Consider the following 24,012-nt stretch of genomic DNA (forward strand, 5'->3'; position numbering starts at 1 on the left):
GTGCCTCAGATGAACAGACTGCTTGTGAAATCTGCTGCCACTGCATTGATCAGACTCACTTTTCTTTCAGCTTTCGGTAATTAAAAATGCCACAAAGCTCATATTAAAAGTGTGGTTTTGAACATTTTTAGCATTTGTTTTGGGACACATTTAAGGGAAATTCATCTCTAAAAGCAATAGAAGTGTGTGCCTGAATGCTCCCTTTTTTCCAGTTTGGTTATCCATTGGAATAAGAAGAGCTTCTTTTTAAAAATAACAGTTCCTCTGCTACATGCACTGAATTGGGAATACTGTAGCCATTGAATGTGTTCTTTTTTTACTATCTCTTTGGCTGAAAAGGTGTCATTTTAAAAGTTGTTTTCCAAGTAGTTAACATATGTATTATCTTTAGACTTCAGCAGAACAACAATCTTGTCACTGCTGCCTACATTATATTATGGTACATTGATAATCAATGTGCCTGTCTGTTTGACCTGAACACCCTTTCAAATATTAATGCAAAGAAAGGCTCTCCAGGGGAAAGTGTTATTAGCAATCGGAGCAGCAGCTGCAATGAATAGGCAGTTAAAAGGGGAGGGGGGAAACAACCCCAAACTCATGGTGTCTAGACATAAATTTATCCTATAAGAAAACCTAATACATCATGAAAGTTTGTTTCAAAATTCTGCAAAAAGCAAATGTTACAGGTTTAAAGTCCAGTTACACTGTATTAAATGAGAAACTATAAACTACTTAATATACATTGCTCTAGGCCCAATGATCAATATAGCTCCTGGAACCTTCTTCTATATCTTCTTATTTTAAAAAAAATCCCCATACTCCTCCACTTTGTTCTTTTTTGAGTGATGTCCCTGTGGATGCTCCTCTGTTGGTGTCAGGCTCACCCTGGTGCTGCAGATCAGAGACTCTTTCTAGCAGTGTCCATTTCAGCGTTCTAGTCAGGCCTTTCATGTGTGAGAGTGGCACATGCCTTTGGAATTCACGTGTGCGGCCCGACTCCCCTCAGATCCTTCTTGACCACCCTATGTTGCAGATGGAGCTTGATCCCTCTCCTCTTCAGTTCTCTACAGATAGGAATTGATTTCTAATTAGTTAAAATTGTTAGTTCTCTGTTAAATTTATAGTTAGTAATAGTTTTAAAAAAAGTGTTGTAAATAGTTAAGGCACAGGTCCTCAAGGGCTGCAGTCCTCTGACCTCAAAAAGGGGGGAGGGAGAGGAAAGAAGAGAGAAATCTAGAAGAACAAACAGAGAAGGGAAACCAGATAAATTGATTATCCTCAAAAACTCTGAGAATATAACTTGCCAGGCATATAGCTACTGACGTGCCACAAACCAAACAAACGAACAAAATGCTGGACTCCCTTGGTTATAAAAGTGTGGAAAGTGCCCACTTTCTATGGCTGCAGGTCTTGTATTTGTTGCCTGGGGGAAGCACATGTGCCCCAGAAGTGCACCCATTGCCGCAGCCTTACAGCTAGAGCTCAGGCAATGCATGCTGCTATTTGATAAAGCGGTCGAGCCACAGGCAAACAGGGATGATACCAATCTGTTGGAGTCTGCCACCAAGCAGCAGAAAACCCCGAGCTCTCCCTCACATAGGCCCTCGACCAAAAAAAGGGTCTCTCCAGCCCACTCCCTGCCCCCAATGGTTAGTACTGGAGACAAACAAGGCACCTCAGGCACTGCATGCCCCTATACCATCAACTGCTACAGCATCCTCTCCCTACACCATATTCCATGGAGACACGCTGGAGCTCCGCCCCACCCTTTATTCCTCCTGAAAGTTTGTTCCGATTTCCACATCAACAAGCCTATTGTCCTTCCAGCCTTATTCCCAAAGCTTCACACCTCTCGAGAAGAGGCTATTCTACACACCCTGGATGTCTGAAGGGCGTTATCATTCTATATAGACTACATGACCCGTCTGGAAATCTCAGACCCTGTTTGTTTCACTTAGGGAGTTCCCCTAAGGACATTTGCCATGCTGCTTCCTGGCCCTCTATCCACATGTTCATGAGGCACAATGCAATTTCTGCATGAGTGGACATGAACTCCTTTCATCTGCACATAAAACCTAGCTGAAACCCACCATCTATCTTTGGGTACCGCTTCGTTGTGCCCAGCTCTTGAGAGAATAAATACCTTACCTTCCTGAATATAGAGACTTACTCATATGTAAGTTCCAAACCAGAGGAGCCTGGGACAAAGTTTAAAAAATGGGGGAATGGGAGAATTTCAAACCTGTAAATAAAGTTTTTAGCATCAGCCCATATTTAACAGGGCTTTGAAAGCGTGTGTTGGCTCACTTCTTTTGAAGGGTTCTTTTTCCCTACTGTCTCCTCCTCCATGCATCTTTCCTGTCTGCACGGACAACAGCTTTTTCTGGCTAAAATGCAAGCTGTGACAGTGTTAGCGACTACAAGCTGTGCTGGTGCATTTGCTGCTTGGATGACTTCAGCTGTGTCCCTCTCACCATGCAGGATCTGGACGGAACAGAGTGCTATTGCATTTATGCTTGAAAAAAGGGGTTGAGCCATTTGCAGATAGCCAAGAATTTTTACTATAAAGCTTTTCCCGTTAGTATTAGGAGTTTCTGGGGCAGTTCCACCTTACCTTATTGTACCAGAAAGTCACAGCTAAATGACTGAAGTGAGCAACAGAATAGCAACTTCAAAGCAGATACATTGGCCTGTTTTTCAGTTGGAGAGATTGGTATATTATACAGGTTACAAAAATCAGCAGCCCCCAAGAATGGTGATTCATCCAATGTAATAAACTCAAGTAGAAGCAGCAACAGTAGCGTATAATGTTAGGCTTTCCAGTGTGGTCCCCAGCTGTGATCTTCTCTTATTGTGGAATTGAGCAAAAATGAGCTGTGGATATCTGCATCCACATCCACGGATCTGGATACCCGTGAGTATAAAATGGATATCCACAAATGTTATGGGCTCTCCTAACAATCTCTTCATCTGCTTTTTTACACCCCATTCACTCTCAGCAACAAGAATCTAATACCAGGATTTCAGTTATCTCCCTATTAAAGGCTCATCTCCCACATTGCCGTTGGCAATCCCCATGGCAAGCAGAGCCCTGTGCACACGCAACTGACTTCTGCTAAAGTACCAGCCACAGAAATTAGGTATAATGGATCCTTCAGGGTCCAGTGAGTGAGAGTGAATGGGTTGTACAAAGAGGTGAACATGTCCTTGTGTGTATAGGCAGGCATGAGCCAATCCTGACCATAGCAAAAATACAAGGTGTCTTCAGCCTTTCTGTGTCTACCAAGAAACAAATCCTAGCTCAGCAACTAAAGTGTAGTATGGAAAACTTACACTTTCTCACATCCAGATAGTGTTAAAAACTGCCTTTTCCTGGAACTTTTGCTGATTAGACAAATTGCTATAATTGCAATGAGGAATATAGAAGTCCCATTGTATTAGAAAGTTTTTCACACCAGCTTATGATCCTTTCCACTATAAAGTTGACAACGCTCATTTAAAACTGTTTCTGGCCAAATTCCAAAACACAGGCCTTAAAGCAGAGCTATTTCCTGAAAGCCTCGTTAGTTTGTTACATAAACTTGTAATAGCATATGAAAAGTTCATAGTTGTATTGTCACTATATTTTTATTTAGATTCAACACATGTTGCTATTTTTTGCTTTCTCTAGTAGCAAACTGGAAGACACACAGCCTGTAAACGTAGTTTGTTTTTTAAAAAAAAAAAATCACCTGAGCATTGTAAAAAGTATAATCTTTTGGGGAAGCAAAGCCTCAATTCAAGTCTCTAGTTTATATTATATAACACTGTACCCCACTGAGTGGGAATGGAATGCTATTTTCTAGATAGTGTGGTAGATGGATCTTTGGGAGTACCAAGTACAATTTGAACCATTCTGGTCTGAAACTCTGGACCACAGATGTTGCTGCACCAGAGAGCCCTGGGACCAGAGAACCCTCGAAGGCTATTTGCTGTGAGTGGAGCCAGGATCCCCGGAGCCAGGGCTGGTCCCGGAGCAACAGAGCTGCTGCTCTTGGTGCAGCAGAGCCCCGGGGCCGTGGTACCAGGAGCCCTGTGGTGGAATGCAAGTGATTCCTGCTGCCAGAGCCTGAGAGATCCCTTCTGCCAGAGCAAGTGATCTCTGATGACGGAGCCTGAGAGACCAGAGTCCATCAGCAGAGGGGCGGAATTGACCTCCCCGAGTCTGACAAACTCCCTCATTCAGGACCGGTTCAGGTCCTGAGAGTGCCAGACCAGGGAAGTCCAACCTGTACTGGAAATAATTACATCTATTATGTGATTTCAAAGGAGCCTAGTAGAGCTAAGTGTCCAAAGCCCACTGGAAATTCAGTGAGAATGAAGCCGCGAACTCCCTAAGCTTTTTTTGAAATACCCAGCGTTAGCCCGCATTGGGTGCGGTTTGCTAGGCAAACTTTGAAATGTTACTTGGCAATAATTTAGAAGAGCAGTGGAAGTTTTACTCCCGATGACTATATAAAATATTTTAAGGTATTTTATTGGGAGATTCTGTAGGGTTTGATTTCCAGAATAGATCAAATATGGGCTGACACTAAAAACTTTATTTACGGATTTGAAATTCCCCCATTCCCCCATTTTTTTAAACTTTCCTTTATGCTCCTCTGTTTTGGTACTTAAATATGAGCAAGTCTCTACATTCAGGAAGTTAAGATATTTATTCTCTTTTTTAAGATTGCCAGGACCCTGCCTACTCTGCAGCCCAGGTACATTGTGTACATTTAAAATGATTGTCATAAAACTAGCAGCTAGTTAAGCATAGACTGCAAAAAAAGGGGGGGGGGAGGAGTGAGAGCTGGGGTTACCAGGTGTCCAGTTTTGAACCGGACAGTTCAGTATTTGAGCTTTCTGTTCGGGAAACAAATTGAGAAAATATAAATATCCGGTATTTTCTAAATAAGATGTAATGTAGATTGTGATTTGAGATGATAGTCAAGAGTCATTGAAGGGACAGTTGTTAGATAGAAATGGTCCGTTCTTCTATATATTCCAAATTTGCTTCCTATTAAGGATTGGAGTAAGAGCAAGTTTTGTAAAGAGGAAGGAAGTATAGTAATCAACTAACACAGGTGGGGAGAGACTTGGGTGTGCAGGCCTTTTCAAAAGTGCAAGCTTAGTCCTGCTTCTCTTAATCCTTTTGAGTTCTTATTGCTTCAGCACTATGAGACAGTGCCAGCTATTGCCATAATTAGTCCGCACTCTTATTTCTGACTGCAGTGAAAACATGGGTAACTTTTCATCCTAAAGTGCTTCACCTCATATACACATTAACATTGCTGAAATACAGACACATCTTTAGGATGAGTTCCACGGTCAGGTGGACAATATTCACACAGTATCTTGAATAAACCATGGAGGATAGTGGTGTAAAATTATGGGATGTTTATAATCCTTGCAAAATGGAGAGACATTTAGATTTTAAAGTTATAGCGGCAAGACTAGCATAGTGTTTAAATTGCATGAAGTTGCTTTGACCTTGAAAGAACGAAGGTCTGTCTCAATCCTGATGAGATGTGAATGTATGCTTCCAGGAGCTCTATGCGCGAGTTGCTGTTGAGTGATATTTTGCGTGCAGTGGCGTCTTAGAATAGTTTTCTTAGTGGTAACCATAGTAACTCATCACAAATGTGTTGAAATTTCATTGGAACCACTGTAATTCAAACATTACGTTCAGACCACTAAGCATTGCTCCAATATCAAAAGTCGATCTTTAATTTTAAATAAGTTCCTGTTTTAATCAAGGAAATTTCTGGAAGTGGAAAGTAAAAAGCTGTTAACATTTAGCGCTGTCATTTTAAAATATGCTCCCACTTTGAGTCTTCTCTGAAGCAGTCTCTGTTGAAGTATTGAAGTTTTTAAATTTGAACAATCACAACTGGAGTAGATTACAAGTTGTTACTTTTTCAATCCTGTTAGCCCTGCCCCGGAATTATTCTAAGTTTTTATAATAGAAAATAAAAATTACCATTTGTTTAAAATTACAAATATTTATAAACCTGATGATGGTGTATGTAAACTCAATATAAATTATTTTATGTAATTAAGTATAAACAGTTTTATAATACCAATATTAAGAGTAATGTCCAGCAGTGTTTTAGAGTTACAACTTCTCTCATGATGATTAAGGTGTATGCCTTACCATCAAGCTATAGATTTTGCATCATGAACTTTAGTTTATGCTAGCTTCCTGCTATTAGTGCTTAGGTAATATTTTGTCCCTTTCTGGTTGTGGTGGGGCTTTAATCTGAATAATACTAGACAAAAATTACTAGGTTTCTTAGACACCATAGATTTGCTGATTTAATTCTCATATGAAAACTGCAGTGTAATTGCATTGTACCCTTATGAAAATAAAAGCAGGAAGAAATGTCTTTGCTTAATACGCTGTATTGGTACAGAGATACATGCTTGGAAATCGTTATCCAAAGATGAAAAGAAAATCTGATGCTGCTCATTACTTCAGATTTCTGGTATGGCCTCCTGCATGCATGGGTTGGTGACATTGGTCCTTGGAGTTTAGATGATAGCATATTTTCTGAGTGCTACAAAGTTTTGAGGCAGGCCAAAAACAGAGACTGCAAAAGAGCCTAAAAGTGAGAAATTATCATCAATATAGAGGCTTTTTAAACTGTATGGCCGCTTGGTTGAAGATTAAAGTAAATGAATTCACCAACCTCTGCATGTAGGATTTACCTGGTGCAATCATAGGCATTTAAACATCTTCTGCTATATAGAAGGGTATTGATCTAGCATTGTCTTTCTGTCTGAGTAATCAGAATATCTTGGAGTTACATGTTTAACCCTTTGAGGGATAATTGAAAAACCATGTTGTTCCTCCAGACACATTCTAAAAGTGATTTTATAATGTACTTTTGCCAAATCTCTTACTTCAGTAATTAAAGGAAAGAAATCTTTTTACTGGAAGGAGGGAAATCTCAGGGGGGAAAACCGTGGCAGCAGGACCAGATTCCGGGCCGGAAGTGGGGGGAGCAGGGGCTGGGCTAGCAGCAGGGGGCTTGTAGCCAGGAGCCCCGTGTCATGGAACCTGGCTGGGGCCAGCCAGGAGCCCACTGGCAGGGGAACAACAGCTGGGAGCAGAGCTGGGCTGGCAGCTGGGAGTGGAGGGAGCAGAGCTGGGCTGCCGGCAGGGAACTTGACCACAGCCAGGAGTAGAGCCTGGTAACTGGGGCCGGTGGCCAGGAGGGGCATCTGGTAGCTGGGAGCAAAATGGGGGGGGATGGCGACTCCCCAGGAGTAGAGCATAGAAGCTAGCAGCAGAGGGTCTGGCGTTGACCTCATCTGATCCAGCAAACTCCCTAGTTCGAGACTGGTCAGGTCCCAAGAGTGCCGGACCAGAGAGGTCCAACCTGTACAGCCTTTCTTAAAGCAAAACTTGAAATCTCCCTTTTTTTTCCACCCCCGTATATCAAATATTTCTTGAAAGCAATATGACATGAGCTACAGTCCCTTTGGTTATGTTTAAGATCACAAAGGTGTTAACTTCATCAGCCAATTTTGAATGCCACCACTTAAGACATCCTCTGCGATGGCAGCATGAATATCTGTCCGCTGTCCATAAAAAAAATCTTTGTGACTATCCAAGTTGTCAGTTGTTTACTTGGGAGTACATAGTTATACAAGAGGAAAAAGTGATAATACTTAAAATTTTTATTTAAGTATTATCTTTGGGTAAGAATGCATTAAAACATAATGGATTTAGTGTTTTGTATTAACTTCTTCCCCACCCCTTCTTAACATATTGCTAAGTTTGTTTCAGAATTTGGCAAGTGTGTGCAGCAAATATAAACTGAAAAGAAAAAGCTACATTACTAATACAGGTAGTAGATACAATAGTGATACCTATATGCCTGATCCGAGGAGCCCTTTCCTGAAGAGATTTTGAAAGAATAATTTAGCCTTTGTGTTTGAATACATAATAAATTGATTCTGCCTTTTTTGATGTTTCGTAGAAATGAAGATGCAGTTAACCAAATGGCTGTTACTCCTTTCCCTTTCCCTTCGAGCTCCCAGTCTTCCATTGAGGTAAGATGTTTTTTTATTAGGGTTGCAGAATTAGGTTAATCATAATTAGTACAATCTAAGGTCAAACACCTTGTCTGATTAATCCCTGAAAGCTACTAAGCATTAGGTAGGAATTTTGTGTGTGTTTTTCCTTTCTTTTTAAATGAAACAATTGGATGATCCTAGGTGACAAAATATTGTCTTGATTACTGTGATATGGCAGGAAAATAAATCATTGAAGGAAAGCTTTTCTGTCTCCTGTCCCAATTATTTTTGAGAGGTTGAAAGTTTTGTGATGGGGAGTTGTTGCTTGCAATGCAAGTGAAATATGAGGGTTCTTCCTGAGGAAAAAAAATGACATTTTCTGTGGGAGACACACACCTTTCAAATGAAGGCCAACACATGCCATCAAGTCTTCATGCCTTCAGAGGCCTTAGGAATAAATCAAGTATCTCAATTTAGAAAATAAGCATTAAAGGCCTGACCATGCCCACTGAAGGCCATAAAAAGATTTCCATATTTATTATCTGCATTACAATAGTCCCTAGAGGTAGATCCCAACCACAATTGAGAACCCCTTGCACTGAGCACTATACAACCACATGGTGAGAGATGGTCATCTGAGTTCCTATACGCTTTCAGTCCAGGTAGCAAGAAACTCAGCAGGGGAAGGGGAAACAGGCATGGTGAAATAACCTGTCCATTTGTCATGACCAGGAATAGGACCTAAAATCTCATGGCTCCCAGTGCAGTGACCGGTTTGTTGAACTATGTTTATGATTAATGGCCCTACTATATTTCTGTAGTGCATGGGTTCCCAAACTGGGGGGCATGCCTGCCTGGGGGGGGAGGGGTGAAGAAATTCCAGGGGGAACGTGAGGCGACCCAGCCCTCTCCCCTCCACCCCCTCAAGTTTTGCTACCCCGGTCAGTTCCTTTTTTTTTCTCCACAAGTCTTGCTGCTATAGTTTTGCTGCTATTTTTGCGGGGTGGCGGGGGGGAAGGGGCATGAGAGTTTTTCAGAAATCAAAAAGGGGGTGTGATGCTGAACAGTTTGGGAACCACTGTGGTAGTGGAAATGACAGTACATTACTGTATCTGACTGGGAGGGAGTGAAGAGAGGAGGACCTGGCATCACAGGAGTTAAACAAAGCCTGTGGGCCGGGCTAGCCCCTCCCCACTTTACCTGTAGCCAATGCCAGGCCTGGAGGGAGGATAAAAGGAAGGAGCCTGGCTCAGTTAGGGGCTGACTAGCAAGGAGATAGTAGCGCTATTCTGCAGTCTGCAGGACGTGAAGCAAAGCCTGTTCACTTGGCTAGCCACCAGAGCAAGTAAGCCTCCAACCACACTCCCTGGGACAAAATGGGGGGGGGGGAATCTGCGAGAACTCTAACTACGGGGGAAACCTGGACTGTTGAGGCTACGCCCCAAACTTAAAGACTATACTAATACATTGGGCCGAAGTTTCTAAACTGGGGGCACCAGCGGCAGGATTCTGCACCCCTTTTCTGCTGGCTACATCTGGGACCTATCCACTAGGCCACCCCTCTGCCAGGGAGACCTGGCCACAAGTGGTCAGAGGATTATTCTAGCAGTGGGTGGGTGAGATTCTGTGGCCTGCATTGTGCAGGAGGTCAGACTAGATGATCATAATAGTCCCTTCTGACCTTAAAGTCTCTGAGTGGTGGAGAATGTGAGTGCTGCCCTAGCACTGGTGAAGGGCCTTATTAAAGAGTCAGCAATTGAACAAGCAAGTGCAAGCTCAGCCCTTGAAGGGAGATGGAGCTGCTGCTGAAGTGGATGGCAGAGCAAAACGCCAACCAGCAGCAGCTATTACAACAGATGGTCCAACAACAGCAGTTGATGCAACATGTGACTTCTCTGCTACAACCCATGAGCTCAGCCGAGCTCTGTGCGCCTGCACCTGTGCCAGCATCTATCAATCTTGACAAGATGGGGTCGGACAATGATCCCAGGGCATTTCTGGAAACATTTGAGTGGGTAGCCATGGTAGCCTAGGGCCTAGAGGGCCCAGTGAGGGTTTGTCCAGGACTCATACCTGAATAGAGTAGTCCAAACTACATACTGCGCAGCTCAGGACTAAGCCCAGGTCAAAGCAGCTATCCTTGACACCCTAGACATCTTGGAAGAGACATTCTGACAACGTACCTGCCAGGAACAGTACCTGCCAGGAGCCCAACCCAACCTCGTCACCCAGAAGCTGCACAATGCCTGCTGGAGATGGCTGAAGCTAGAAACAAAGACAGGCATGGAAGTTGGCGAGCAGCTCTTGCTCGAACAGTTTACCCAGAATCCTATCCTCTGCATGGAGGGAATGGGTTGTACAGAATCACCCTGGTAGCGTGGCTATTGCAATCTACTGATGGAGAACTATCTGGCAGCCAGAACCCTGGGGATGACCTCCTCTTCGGGTCCTAGACTGACCAAGAGCATCACAGTCCTGACGGATGGAACTATCCCTCAGGGACACCCAGGGCTGGGGAGGAACTTTGGCATCCTCTGCCCCTCCCTAGGCCCAGAAGGGCTCATGGGTTCAAGGGTACTGCATACCCCAACTCCTGATCTCATCACCAGCCACCCAGCTCCCTGTTTGGGAGGCCATGCATCCAGCAGACATGAAACCAGGCCCCTTACTGAATCCCAGACTCAGGGAATTCTGCCAGACCCATCCTCCCGGGCACCCAGAGAAGATAACCCTAAGGCCACCCAGGATCAGAACTTTTGTGTCTAGGGACTTCAGGCACTGGTACAGGTACTGCTTGTACATGCCCCCAGCTGACCAGAGAAGGAGCCAGCTCTGTTACTAGAATCCATGTTCCTGACTCGCCTCTTCATGGGAGAGCAACAAGCTGACAACACCCAGAGCCAAGCATATGACCAGGTGGCCGTAGTGAATGAAGAGACTGTGGGCCCCGCCCCCCAGCAGGTGGGACGGTTCTCCTATTTTGAGATTCAGGGAGACCGCCTATACTGGACAGAGGAGGACCTGCAAACAGAAGAGGTGTGCTACCAGCTCTTGGTGCCTCACCCTTACCGGTGGGACACCTGGGGAGGGAAAAGTCACTGGCCCGGATCTTGTCCTGCTTCTTTTGGCCCGAGGTCCACAGGGAGATGGTAAACTTTTGTGCCTCCTCTCCGGAGTGTCTGCTCATGATGCCTTGGCCCGTGGAGCAAGCCCCGCTAATTCTCCTCCCACTCATGAGTATACCCTTTGAGCGGACTGGAGTTGATATAGTCAACCCCCTGGAGAAGAGTGCTACTGGATTTCCGGCTCATCCTCATTGTAGTAGACTGTTCGACCGGGTATCCCAAAGCAGTGCTATTACACTCCATGATTGCCAAGAAAGTAGTGACCAAGCTCATGAACATCTTTGCCTGCATTGGAGTCCCTCGGGAAATGCCAACAGATCAGAGGACAAACTTTATGTCCCAGACAGTGCAGCAACTCAGCTGATTACTAAAAATCAGAACGCTCTGCACATCCATCTACCACCCCCAAATGCACCGCTTAATAGACTATTTTAACAGGACCTTGAAGGCTATGCTCCATAAGTTTGTCCTGACTGATGAGTGTCATTGGGATGAGCTCCTCCTGTCCCTCATGTTGGCAGTCCAGGAGGTCACCCAGGCCTCCACAGGGTTTTCACTTTTTGAACTTCTGTATAAGAAGCAACCAGGAGGGGTTTGGGACCTAGTTCAGGAGATGTGGGAGGAACAACCCTCCCGAGCAAATAACAGGTTTAGTAGGACTGCACTATATCTCATAGAACTGGAACAGACTTTGAGAGGTCATTGAATCCAGTCCCTGGCTTCATGGCAGGACCAAGTACCATCCGTGACAGATTTGCCCGAGATCCCTAAATGGTTCCCTCAAGGATTGAACTCACAACCCTGGGTTTAGCAGGCCAATGCTCAAACCACTGAGCTATCCCTCGCTTCCAGAGACACTTGCAGTGTTAGGCACATTTGCTTGAGAGAACCTTCTACATGCCCAAGAAGCCCAGGAGGCAAAGTAAACAGACAAAACTCCACGAATTCCAGCCTGGGGTATTGGGTCCTACTTCTGCCAGTTCGGACTCAAAACTCCTTTCCTAATAGCAGGGACTTAGAGGTGGTTCAGAGATGGGCCAGTAAACTGAGGTGCACCAGCCTGACAACGTTCGACAGAGTTATCTGTCGATAGCTCTGAAAACCCTGGAAGGGTTACTAATAACCCTACCTGCCGGATTCGGAATTGGGTTCACAGGCAGATGATGCATCAAAACCAGGAGAGGTCCAGATTGGCTCAGTTGCTACGTTCTCATCTGCCTTTTGGGCCAAACCAGGCTGCACTCACCTGGCTGTCCATCACAGCCAGATGGAACCTGGGGTTAAGGTCCGGGAGAACCCCCGGACTTTTCCCCAAAAACTGAGAGAAGTTGTGAAGCAAGAATTCTAGTCGGTGCTGGCATTGAGGGTAATCGAGGAGTCCTTCAGTGACTGGAAGGGCTCACTAGTCCTATTTGCCAAACCCAATGTGAACACCTGTTTTTGCATCAACTTTCGAAAGGTGAATGCTGTGTCCAAATTTCATACATATCTGATGCCCCAGGTGGATGAGCTGCTTGATCAGCTTGGGGAGGCAGAATAAATTGCTACACTAGACTTACCAAAGGGTACTGGCAAATCCCCCATAATGTGAGTCCAAAGAGAAGATGGCATTCTCCACCCCCTTTGGACTCTTCCAGTTCCAAACCATGCCCTTTGGGTTGCATGGCACCCCTGCCACATTCCAGTGACTAATGGAACACATTCTGCATCCCCATAGCCAGTACATGGCTGCTTATTTGAACGATGTAGTGATTTATAGCTGCAACTGGCAGACTCGCTTACAACATGTGGTGGCTGTGTTGCAGTCCCTTGAGGAAGCTGGCCTGACAGTGAACCCTGCAAAATGCCAGCTCGGAAGGGATGAGACCACCTACCTGGGCTACACTTTGGGGAAAGGCACTGTCTGTCCCCTAGTCGGAAAGGTCCAAGCTCTCCAACGAGGTGCCCCTCCATCATCAAAAAACCCCAAGTACACCAGTTTTTAGGGTTGGCTGGTTACTATTGCTCCTTCATCCCAGGTTCTCCTCTATCCTGGCACCTCTGATTGATCTCCTCAAGAACGAGAGTCCAAACTGGATCCAGTGGATGAAAGCCTGTGAGGAAGCTTTCCAAGCCCTAAAAGCCCAGCTCTGTTGAGAACCCGTCTTGTACAGCTCCGACTTCTCAAAGAAGTTCTTGCTACAAACGGGTGCCTCCTACATAGGCCTAGGAGCTGTTCTCTCCCAGGTAGTAGAAGATGATGAACACCTGATTCTCTACATTAGTAGGAAGTTGTTTCGGAGGGAGATGGCCTATTCCGTAATCGAAAAGGAGACGCTAGCGGTGAAATGGGTGGTGGACTCACTCCACTATTACCTACTGGGCAGACACTTTACCCTCATCACAGACCATATCCCTCTCTGCTGGCTACATGCAATGAAGGACACAAACCCTAGAATCACACAGTGGTACCACTCTCCCTCCAACCCTTCTCCTACAGGGTCTAACGCTGGGCCAAGAGGGCCAATGTAAATCTAGACTTTTTCTCCAGGGAGGGTGGAGTGCCGCTTGAGGGAGGGCCGACTCCAATAGGGGTCATCAGTGGGGGGTGGGGGAGGAGTAATGTGTGAAGGAGTGGAGAGGAGGACCTAGCATCGCAGGGGTTAAACAAAGCCTATAGCCAATTCTAGGCCTGGAGGGATGATAAAAGGGAGGAGCCTGGCTCAGTTTAGGGGCTGACCAGCAAGGAGACAGGAATGCAGTTCTGGACACAAACCAAAGCCTATCCACTTGGCCAGCCACCAGAGCAAGTAAGCCTCCAACCACACCCCTTGGGACAGGGTGTGTGTGTGTGGGGAACCTGCGAGACCCCTAACTAAGAGGGAAACCTGGACTCTTAGGGCCATGTCCAAAACTTAAAGATTATACTAATACAGTGAGCTGGAGTTTCTAGGCCAGGGGCACAAGAAGCAGGGTTCTGCACCCCCTTTCTGCTGGCTAATTCTGGGACCTAACCAGTGGCCACTCCACTGCCAGAGAGACCCAGACACACTGACATATTAACATCGCGTTTTAGTACATGGTAGCATAATGTGCCTCTTAGCGACTAAAAGCATATGAATGTTTCTATTTGTTCTAACAGCTTCCCCAGTGGGGAAGTGCTGTCAGTGCTGTTCTATATTATGGCTGTTGCATCAGCCCTACTGTAACTCTTTTTTACCCTTTTGAGCATTATGAAGGTAGTGTGCCTACTGTGCAATGCAATCTGTAATGTTATCACATTATAAATATGATGTCTCATCATTGTAATGTAACTGAGAAATATGGTACTTACTTATAGATATAGCACATAGCTAGCTGCTTATTAATTCTATATCTTCTTAAGCTTATAAAGCAAAGCATGTTTTATGAATCAGTTGGGGCTTGAGCTAGCCTTGATTGTTAAATTCCTGTCATTGGTGCGTTTGCTTTTGGATATTTCAGTAAGCATCGTTACAGTCATGCAGTGTTAGCGCGTTCTTTGCAGTGTTATGTGGAACTTCTGGAATATGCTTTCTGTAGTTTTCAAGATACAGTCATGTTTAAGGCCATGTATCATACCCTGTAATCTGATTTGAGTGCTCTTAATTTGTACAGAAAAGCCACATTAATTGGCTTTTGTTTCAAGGGAACTCTTGAATCAAAACCCTGAGTTTCAGTCATCTATTTTTGTAAAAAAAGAATGTTGGCTTCATGCTCCACTCAATCCTGTTCCATGCAGACAGAATCGTGGTTAGGCTGAGGTTTCTATGGACCAAGCCTTTAGACTCACTTTAAATGTTTCGTGGTCAGTACCTGCTCTTGCCCCCTGTACTATATCTATGGTGAGCATATTTTCTGAACCAAAAATAGGGATACATGATCTGACAAAGGATTTTTTTTTCTGATTTGTGAATTTCTTTATATGAAAAGACTTACAAGAGTATAAAAATTAAATTACAGGATGGTGAGGGAGTGGGCTGAGATACGGGGTGTCAGCAGGTGTCATGGGGCAGACACTCACTGCCACGCTGCCTCCTGCCAGTAGCACTGGGAATTAACTCATCCATTGGGCACTTTTCTCTGGCTAGTCTCCCCCCATGTCCTCCTTGCTTCCCAAGACCATTATTATATGTCTCACTATAGTGTTTAGAAAGCCCAAATGAGAGTTGGGCCACCACGTGCTTCATACTGTCGAACTATGGGCAGTGTTGCTCCCAGACCATGGCATCCTCTTCAGGACACTGCCCTCCAGCAGTGACCTCTTCAGTGTTTTTCATGGGGGGGGGGGTGTGTGTTTATCAGTATCTGCACTCTGGGGTCTTCTCCTCCCAGGGAACCTGTAATTCCCCTTTCCTCAGTGACTCACTGCCAGTCATCATCTAGCCCCTTACCTCAGGGGCAAACTGCAGTCTGGAATGACCACTCATCCTTGGCAAGGCGGTGGACCTGCTGCCTTTGCCTATCCTGGCCGCCTCCCTGCAGCCCTAGAATCCTGAGACCTTGCTTCAAGCTCTTCAACCTAAGAGCGAGACCAGGCCGGAGCTCCTCAGCCCTGCCTGCCCTTCCCCTGCACTGCCCTGTCCTAGGAAGCCCCCAGCTTCCCTTGCAGACAGGTCCCTCCTCCTCCCCAACTAGAGCAAGAGTCTCCCTCTTCCTCCCTCCTGGAGCCCTTATTTATGTAGTCGCAACTGGGCCCTAATTGGCTACTATCTGCCACAGCTGTGGGCTTTGCTTTCAGCCCACTCCCAGGGCTGGGGTTTTTACCCTTAAAGGGCCAGTGCGGGGCAGATGCTCCATCACAGATGGGCAGTGAGTGAGGGGGCTGAGGGTACAGAGTCTTATTGGTGAGGGAGTGAGCTGGGGATGCAGAGTCTGGGCAGGAGGGGAAGAGGGAGCCACTTACTTTCATGGGGCCCAGCACTGCCTCCCACTGCTCCTATTAGTTGGATTCCAGAGCAGCCGGAAAAGCCTCCATGAAGTGCGTCTCTGCACTGCTGTTCCCCATCCGGAGGAGGGGGAGGAGCAGCAGCACACACAGCCACTTCTGGCTGCGCTTCTTCCCTGCAAGCCAGATCCAGAAGGGAGCATTGGGGCTTTTTCTCCCCTTCCTCCCCACCCCCCAAAAAATTAACAAAATATTGGCATTCTGGGACATTTTGATGGTTTATGGGGGCAATGTGACAGAATATTGGAAACTGGGACTGTTCCAGAAAATCCAAGACGAATGGTCGGCGTAACTATATCTAAACTCATACTTTCTTATGTTGGCAGATGCTGATGATAAGATAAAGAGTAACTTCAGCTGCCATGTTCTGCACCTCGTAGTATTAGGCAATATAAATTTTAAGACATCTTTGTTCAAAGGTACATTTGGGGGATGGGGAGAACACTTGTAATTTGATATTGAGTGGTGGAATAACTCTGGGATTGGTGACAGTTATAGAAACTTCTATCTCTAGTTCTCCGTTTACAATATAATTTAGGTCAACAGAGTGAAGTTACTTTCATTTGATAGTTGCGCCATATCCCATGGAACTGTTTGGTAGTCTCCAGGTCACCATGGTCAAGTGTCCATCCAAAACCCAGTACCCTGCAGGAGCAAAAGAATTCTTTCCCCTTTGCTGTTTGACCCTTCAAGATAGACCCAGTACAAGGGTAAAGGTACATGCAGTGAAGTTTTTGCTGCCAGACATATTTTGTGGCTAAATTCAGAATTTTTGACTTGCAGAGTTACCCATCAGTCCTCTGATGTCCCTTTAAAAATACTTCAAATGGTTATTATAAAATATTCTTGTATAGAACTTTATATCACATTTTTTGCTGTAAATGAATTGTTCATATCTTAAATTGTAAACTAGATTATGTACTTTCAGAGGAGATACTAATGGAGATTGATCCTTCACCAATAAAGACCAGCACCTGCTTGAAACACAGGTTTTAATCAATAATGATTTATTGTGGATCATCTTCCTTATATCAAACAAGCATGACATCACATAAATTCTGTAAGCTGTCTGTTTATCACAGGCTATTTAGGGGTAACATACTTTAAAACAATCTCTTTACTAGGATCACAGTGGCACAGAACCTGCAAGCAGTGAAGAAGATAGCAGTTCAGAAGTTGTCATGAAAAGCTTGACTGATGATGAATGTATCAAAATGGTAAGTGTCCCTCTCTTTAAAGAAATGGGGTTAGTCAACCACAAATTCAAAGCTTGGGAAGTGCTGACATCATGAGCCTGTGACACTCCCAATAATGGTGCAAAAGCATGGGTACCAACCTCAGGGATTATTAAAACACCAGGGCACAAACCCTCAAATGGTCATGCATCCTAAACTTAGATTTCACTAACCAGCCACAATAAGAGCAAACTCCTCAGGCACAGTAACAGCCTTAAACAGAATCACGGACAGTCTTCTTGGATACTCTAGTCTGTATCCTCACCCAGGCGAGGTATCCTTCTGATAGATGGCCCTTAAATCCAGGGTCACAACAATATTCAGTTTATTGCTAGGTCCAAAGTACCAGTCACTTTCCCAATGTTTTGGATCTCACATGGAAGACAATGCTTGTAAGCCATTCCTATAATAAATTATATGAAGATGTATTAAATAGGAAAAGGAAACTAGGGTTAACTCACATGAATTTAGACTTGTGAATTAGTTGGGCTGTAAGTGGTAATAGAGACTTTTATAATCAGCAAGCTCAATTGTCCTTTAGAGTTAACTCAGACTAAGCAGATGGGGATCTCCTCCAATGCTCTTCCTAATCCTTTCCATCCATGTGTGGATTTTTTTCTCTCCATGTGCAGAATAAATCATATGTGGATGTGTGAATGTGCACCACTATTAGAAACAGAAATCTAGCTGTGGATGCTCTGCTATTCAGCCGGGTGGCATTTGAATCATTCGTGAGCAGCCACACAAGTATAGCTTTCAGGGAACACCTGTCTCTTCCTTAGTCCTAGGAAACTCCTTGCTCCTTCATAATCCCTCTAATACCTATCCCAGAGTTCAGCTGAGACATGGGAATTTTGGAAGGAGCTAGTTCCTGGTCTGCCAGCATCACAGGTTCTGTTTTCATGCTGTTCTAATGCAATTGCGTTTTAGTGAGTAACTCCTAATTTTTCTGAGAGGAAAATTGGGGTGTTGGATTTCCTACGCCTGTTCTTATGATTAAGTTATGAATACTGTTTCCTCTATATTTAGTTGTACATAGTGGTCCCTTTCTTGAGCTGTACTCAGCAGCAATGGGTTCACGTCTACTTTTGTTAGCAGTACCTTCCATGCCCCCAGAAAAAAAGTCTGTAGCTGTAAATTACACTCATATTTATATCATAGCTCCAACTCTGTATTGATAGATGGTGGTGGTTTTGTGAGGGTGGTGGCTTAATGTGTTCAGATTATATGTTATCAGAAACTTAGAATTTCTAGAGATTGTGCCTTAATCTTCTGTCTAAACCTCTGCTAGAGGTTAAGGAGACAGTATGCTGAGCAGTGGCTAACATACAGAAACGCAAAATCTGCTGGGATGATCTTTTTGTTCTTTCCTCCACTGGCCCCTAGCCATCCGTCCCCCACACAACTCTTAATACAGTCCTTCAAGTAGTGCATTAATTATGTTTGAATAGCATGTCTCAATCTGTGTATGTTAATTTCATTGAAGGGGTGGGTTTTTGTTTGTTTTGAGGGAGTTGTGTTACTTTTACTTCATAATGTCTTTGGAACCAGTCCTGGTTTTTGCAAACTTATTTGTTTTTAGAAAATATTTTAACATTAAGGACAAATACTTGGAAGTTCACTGAGTTTTTGCAAAGAACCACCAATTGATTTAGTATTTCAGCATTGAAATCAGCTAACACTGGTTTTTATGTATTTCTGGCTGACAAAGCACTCATGGGTTGCGTACATGCATTTGACTGAATTGTCCAGACCACCATGGAAGTTCCACAATGTTAATTGGCTAAAATACAAATTAACTGGGGTTTTAATGCACAAATGCTACTTGTAAATGCAATTTTTTAATAACTCCCTGCCTTTTTTGGAAAAAGCTGGGAAGCTTATTGAGAGAGAGATTAATATGAAAAAATACACAGTCTGAAGTAGAATCTGGGGCTGATAAAGGGTGTTGGAGATGTCAAGAATATTGGCTGTATAAATGCGCATTTCTGTACATGGCTTAACTATTGTTGCTTTCCTCAGAGCCACGTTATGTATTCAAGGCCCATATTGGTACTTGAACTTTTTGCTCCTTGCTACCACTGCAGTGCTGTGCTCAGTGACTCTTTCTTTAGATGAAAGAAACAAACATTCCTGCTGCCAGTCTCTTGGTGACTGTCAAGGCCAAAGGAAAAAGATTCTTTATTGCTGAGAGCATATTTCCCCTTTTACCAATATAGTCATAGTTTATTTGGAAATGTATGGGGAAATATATGAACTTACCTGAAAAATTTGCTCTCAGATGAGTCCAGCTGAAAGCCTCAGCATGACAACAAACATTCTTGATTGTCCCAACTACATGCAGTATGTTTTCATTTAAGTTCAGAGGTTCAAAGAATGTGACAGCTCAGCAAGTTTTTGAAGTGTGGGTTTTAAGAGTGACTTCCAGCTGATACGTGCTTCCCCAGGGGTAACCAACTATGTTTCGAAAGCCAGAAGGTGATCTGACACACTTGTGTCCCTTAATTCTTGGTAAACTTGTCAGGCTGCTCTTGGATATCAAGTGGTGCCAGTTCTACATTTTTAGCAGTACAAATGTTACATTATTGAAGGAGAGAAAGGAAGAGAACTTTTTCTCAACTGGGATCCATGAAAGCACTACCAGCCAAATACAGTGCTAACAGAGGGGGTAGTTGAGGAGGATTAGATGATTAGTTCTCTCTTATTTGTAGGCCTGATTCAGCAAGATCCAATGAGGCTACGCAAGATGCTTAAAGATAGACACATGCCCAACTTGTGTCTCAGGATCAGACACGTGTCCAGTAATCTCCTAAAGACCTGATGCTTTAGAGGAAGGTCCAAGAAACCTCTCAGAAGGCATATATGACATAATCTCACCCCCTTTCCTTGCCCTCTTCCCTCTGGGGGTTTCCTCCCAACCTCTGTAATGCATCAAATTTAAGTGTGTATAAACCTGAATAATCTTGTTACCCATGTAAATTCCTAGTTCTTCCTTAAATCCTGCTAAATTTTTGAGTTCAGTATCATGAAGTAGCAGGCCTGTCAGTGGGGGCAGCGAAGGGGGATTGGAGCTCGGTCCGACCCTGCTGCTGCTGTGGCAGCCGTGGAGCCCGGAGTTTTTTAAATTGCAATGGGAACACCATGCAGCGTGCTCCAGGCAGCTCTTAGGGCTGCCTGGAGATGCAGAGGTACCATGATGTGTGCTCAAGCAGCACTGAGGGGACACACAGTCCAAGAGGTGCTGTGGGCTGGCTACCATCAGCCTCCCCACCCCTTCTGCCGGAGGCCCCACCCCTCCCACCCCTTTTGGGAGCATAGAGCTGCCCCTCCTTGCTCAGGGCCCAGCATGGCTTTCAGTTCCTCTGTAAAGTAGCAGAGTGTGCCATAGTGCAATAGCGTGTACAGTGTAAAGAGTATCACATTGCTGAATCGGAGTCTGGATTTCTCTGGGTTTGAAGAAATTTAATATTAAATGAAAGTTGAAATGGATATGTCATTTAAAAACAAATAAAGCTACCTTTTTTTCCTATTTAGGATGTCAAAAACAAAGCTGACAAACAGATGTTGATGATAGACCATCAGGATCTGGTGGAGCAACTCCCAGAAAATGTATGTGTGTTTATATTTAAGGGAGAGTTTGGGGAAAGGGAGTCAATTGAAGAAATTGTTGCATCGCAATTTACCCTACACCAAGGCAGTTCTATAACTGATAAGAAAGTGAACTAATCCCTTTTTTGAGCCCTGAGTGGTTTAAAAATATCCTTGTCTTTAAATATGTAGAAATGATCGTGAAAGACTGTGTTAAGAATACATTTTGCTGTTTTTAAGAATTCAGTATTTCATCTCTCGCATACATCTCTTACACCAAATGAGAGTCCATCAGACTTTCTTTCCAGGCATTTCTAGATTCTCAAACCTACCCAACTTGGTTCTCTTAAAAATACTAAATATTTATAAACTGACTTGTTCTATTGCCAATCTCATTAAAGAACTTCATACCTTGCTTTACCCATTTAGCTCTTGCTGATTTCACAAGAATACATGCTGCCTATGTATTTTTTAATATTAACACCTGGACTATTTTGATTTTTTTCTTTCCTTTTTTTTTTTTTTAGGTCCTCACTCAATTAAAACAATCAAAATCTTCAAACAAAGCACCCATCAGTTTACATGATATATCCTTGGCACCAACACCTTCTTATCTTTCTCCAGAGGCAGAGTTTACCAGCCACAGTGAGACCCAATTATATCTTTCTGCAAGATAGCCTATATTAATGACAAAGTTATACTAAAAACGTAACAGCCAGTTTTGTCAGACTTGAGCTATAGTATTCTACTATAACTGGGATTGTTTTAGTACTCCTTAAATGCATTTTGCTGTTGTTTTTTGTTTCTTTGTTTATTTTTTGTTCCAAAGGGTCAATGTAACCATTTTTCTAATATAAAATGATTTAAAAAAATGTCCCGTTATTTAATTTTAAAAGTTTGAAAAAAATCTTTCTATCTTGATATCCTATTCAATGGGTAAACAGTAGGGATGTAAAAAATGTTAACATTAACCTTGTAACTTATGGAAATTTCATCGGTTACACAATTAAACAGGCTCTGTTCCACGCAGACTCCGGGATTGTGGCTGCCGCTGGCCCCGCATGCTCTTGGCTGCCTACCCACACTCCCTAGCAGAGTTTAAACAGTAACAGGATCAATAAGCATCAGCTTATCAGTTGACCAATGAACTGTTTAAACACATCCCTAGTAAACAGTAGGGTTTTATCTCCCTTTTTGTGATGAAGAAGATAAAATTACAAAAAACTTAACCATTGATTGTTTATTTTTTGTTTGCCAGAAGGATGGTTATCAATAATAACAGAACTGCACAGGTATTACAAATATTTTGGGCCACTTTTGTGTTTGGATAATTGCCTTTGGGAGCTGAAGAACAAAAGTGTTGCAACTGTATATGTGAACCATGCTTGTTCTAAGAGACAGGTGGATTTTAAAAAATCCTGAATATAAATTTGAAAAATCCCTGCATTTCACCTTCGTGACACTGCATTGTCACAGTGTGCTTTGTCATACTGATCAAAATTATACATGTAATTCATATGACTTTTGAAAGCCAATTGCACTCCAGTGTCTGATGATTTTAGGTCTACTCCAACATGATTACATAGGGGTATTTTGTTCTTTACTTAATAATGTGCATCCTGATTAGTTCAATTATATGCACATTTAATATTGCTGACTAATTTATTTATTTTCTCTTAATGTTTTAGGCAATGTACTGCCTCCTCTGTTGCCAGTTGATCCGGCCACATGCCCAATTGTTCCTGGTCAAGAGATGACTATAGAAATATCCAAGGGGCGATCAGGCCTCGGTCTCAGCATAGTAGGAGGGAAAGATACTCCACTTGTGAGTTTGTTAAACCTTAATTAAGAAGCAGAAAAGACAGGGAAAAGCAATTTTTTAAAAAGAAATAGCATATGTCCAATAGCCCTCTACTAAATTATTCAGTATTGAAATAGTATATAGCTGCTTCCATAATAAACTTGGTAGTCTTGCCTAATATGCAAGATTAAATATTTAATATTTCCTTTTAAACTGACAGTTAACTACATTTTCATGATTGTCTTCCATTATCATCATAATTGTGTATTATGTACCCTACTTTCTAAGGTTTAAATCATATGAATTAAAGGATTCAGTGAGTTCCCATTGCTCACTTTTATTATTCCAAGAATGAGTTCTGTTTTACACACAAGCCTCCTCCTTCTCATTTTAAAAAAAAGTAATGGAATTTTAAATTATTTAATCTGAATTGTCTATCAGGGTGACTGAATCACAAAGTGAACGTCATGGTTTTGCTTTGTGCTAACAACTGTATATTTTAAAACCACAAATGCTTATTTTATGCTCAGTTTTTTAAACAGGACATTTACTAAGCCCCTACCAGTGCCACCCTGAGCTGGACACAGATCAGCAAAGATAATCTTATTTCAGTTATATGTTCCTTTGTTTAGTCTACCCCTTCAGATATTCTGCTTTCAAAGGTTGCTTTTTTTTGTCAGTAACATCCAAATTTATAATGTATTCAGCACTACTGAAGTATCATTAATATGCAAGTTCAAAAGTTAACTGGACTAAACCTTTTCTTTCTTGTTTGTGGTAGGTGATTTACTATTTAAGTTCTTCATGCCTTCTCTGAGAGATAATACTATAATTTAACAGATTATCAATATAAACTCTTGGTGTCAACAAATTTAGTCTAGAGTTTTCTGTAATAACTCTGTTGCAGTTTGCATGAGCATTGGGTCATCTTGAATCTTGAGATGAAGTGTATTAATCTGATTGAGTTGCTTTGTATGTAATCTCTTTACATACAAGTTATTCAAGAAATTACAAAATAATACATCATTAAGCAGGAAGGTCTCTTACTATCAGCAGTACTATCAGCATTTACTACAATCTGAAGCATTTCAGAGGAAGTCACTTAAGCAAGTGGCAGCCTATCCTAATCCAGAATAAATCCTTCTTGAGAATTTCATAGTAATTAAATATATAAAAATTTCTTCTTAGGGGCAAACAAGAAAAAAAATAGCACCATGCTCCAACTTCAAGAGCTGTTATAGACTGGGTGTGATGGACCCGCCATGCTTTATGTAA

The 24,012-nt window shown here is 43.0% G+C and overlaps 1 protein-coding gene across 11 annotated transcripts in view; it reads left to right on the forward strand.

Annotated features, from left to right (window-relative positions):
- Nucleotides 1-24,012, forward strand: part of PATJ (PATJ crumbs cell polarity complex component) — a 223,638-nt gene that overhangs the window by 158,038 nt on the left and 41,588 nt on the right. For all 11 annotated transcript variants that reach the window (XM_075936118.2, XM_075936122.2, XM_075936120.2 and 8 more), the window contains 5 exons: nt 8,007-8,079; nt 17,238-17,330; nt 20,883-20,957; nt 21,464-21,581; nt 22,625-22,761. In XM_075936118.2, the coding sequence (XP_075792233.2) occupies nt 8,007-8,079; nt 17,238-17,330; nt 20,883-20,957; nt 21,464-21,581; nt 22,625-22,761 (496 nt within the window). The remainder of the gene's footprint in view (nt 1-8,006; nt 8,080-17,237; nt 17,331-20,882; nt 20,958-21,463; nt 21,582-22,624; nt 22,762-24,012) is intronic.

Source organism: Pelodiscus sinensis, chromosome 9 (assembly GCF_052426305.1).
Source record: "Pelodiscus sinensis isolate ZL-2025 chromosome 9, ASM5242630v1, whole genome shotgun sequence".
Classification (NCBI taxonomy): domain Eukaryota; kingdom Metazoa; phylum Chordata; order Testudines; family Trionychidae; genus Pelodiscus; species Pelodiscus sinensis.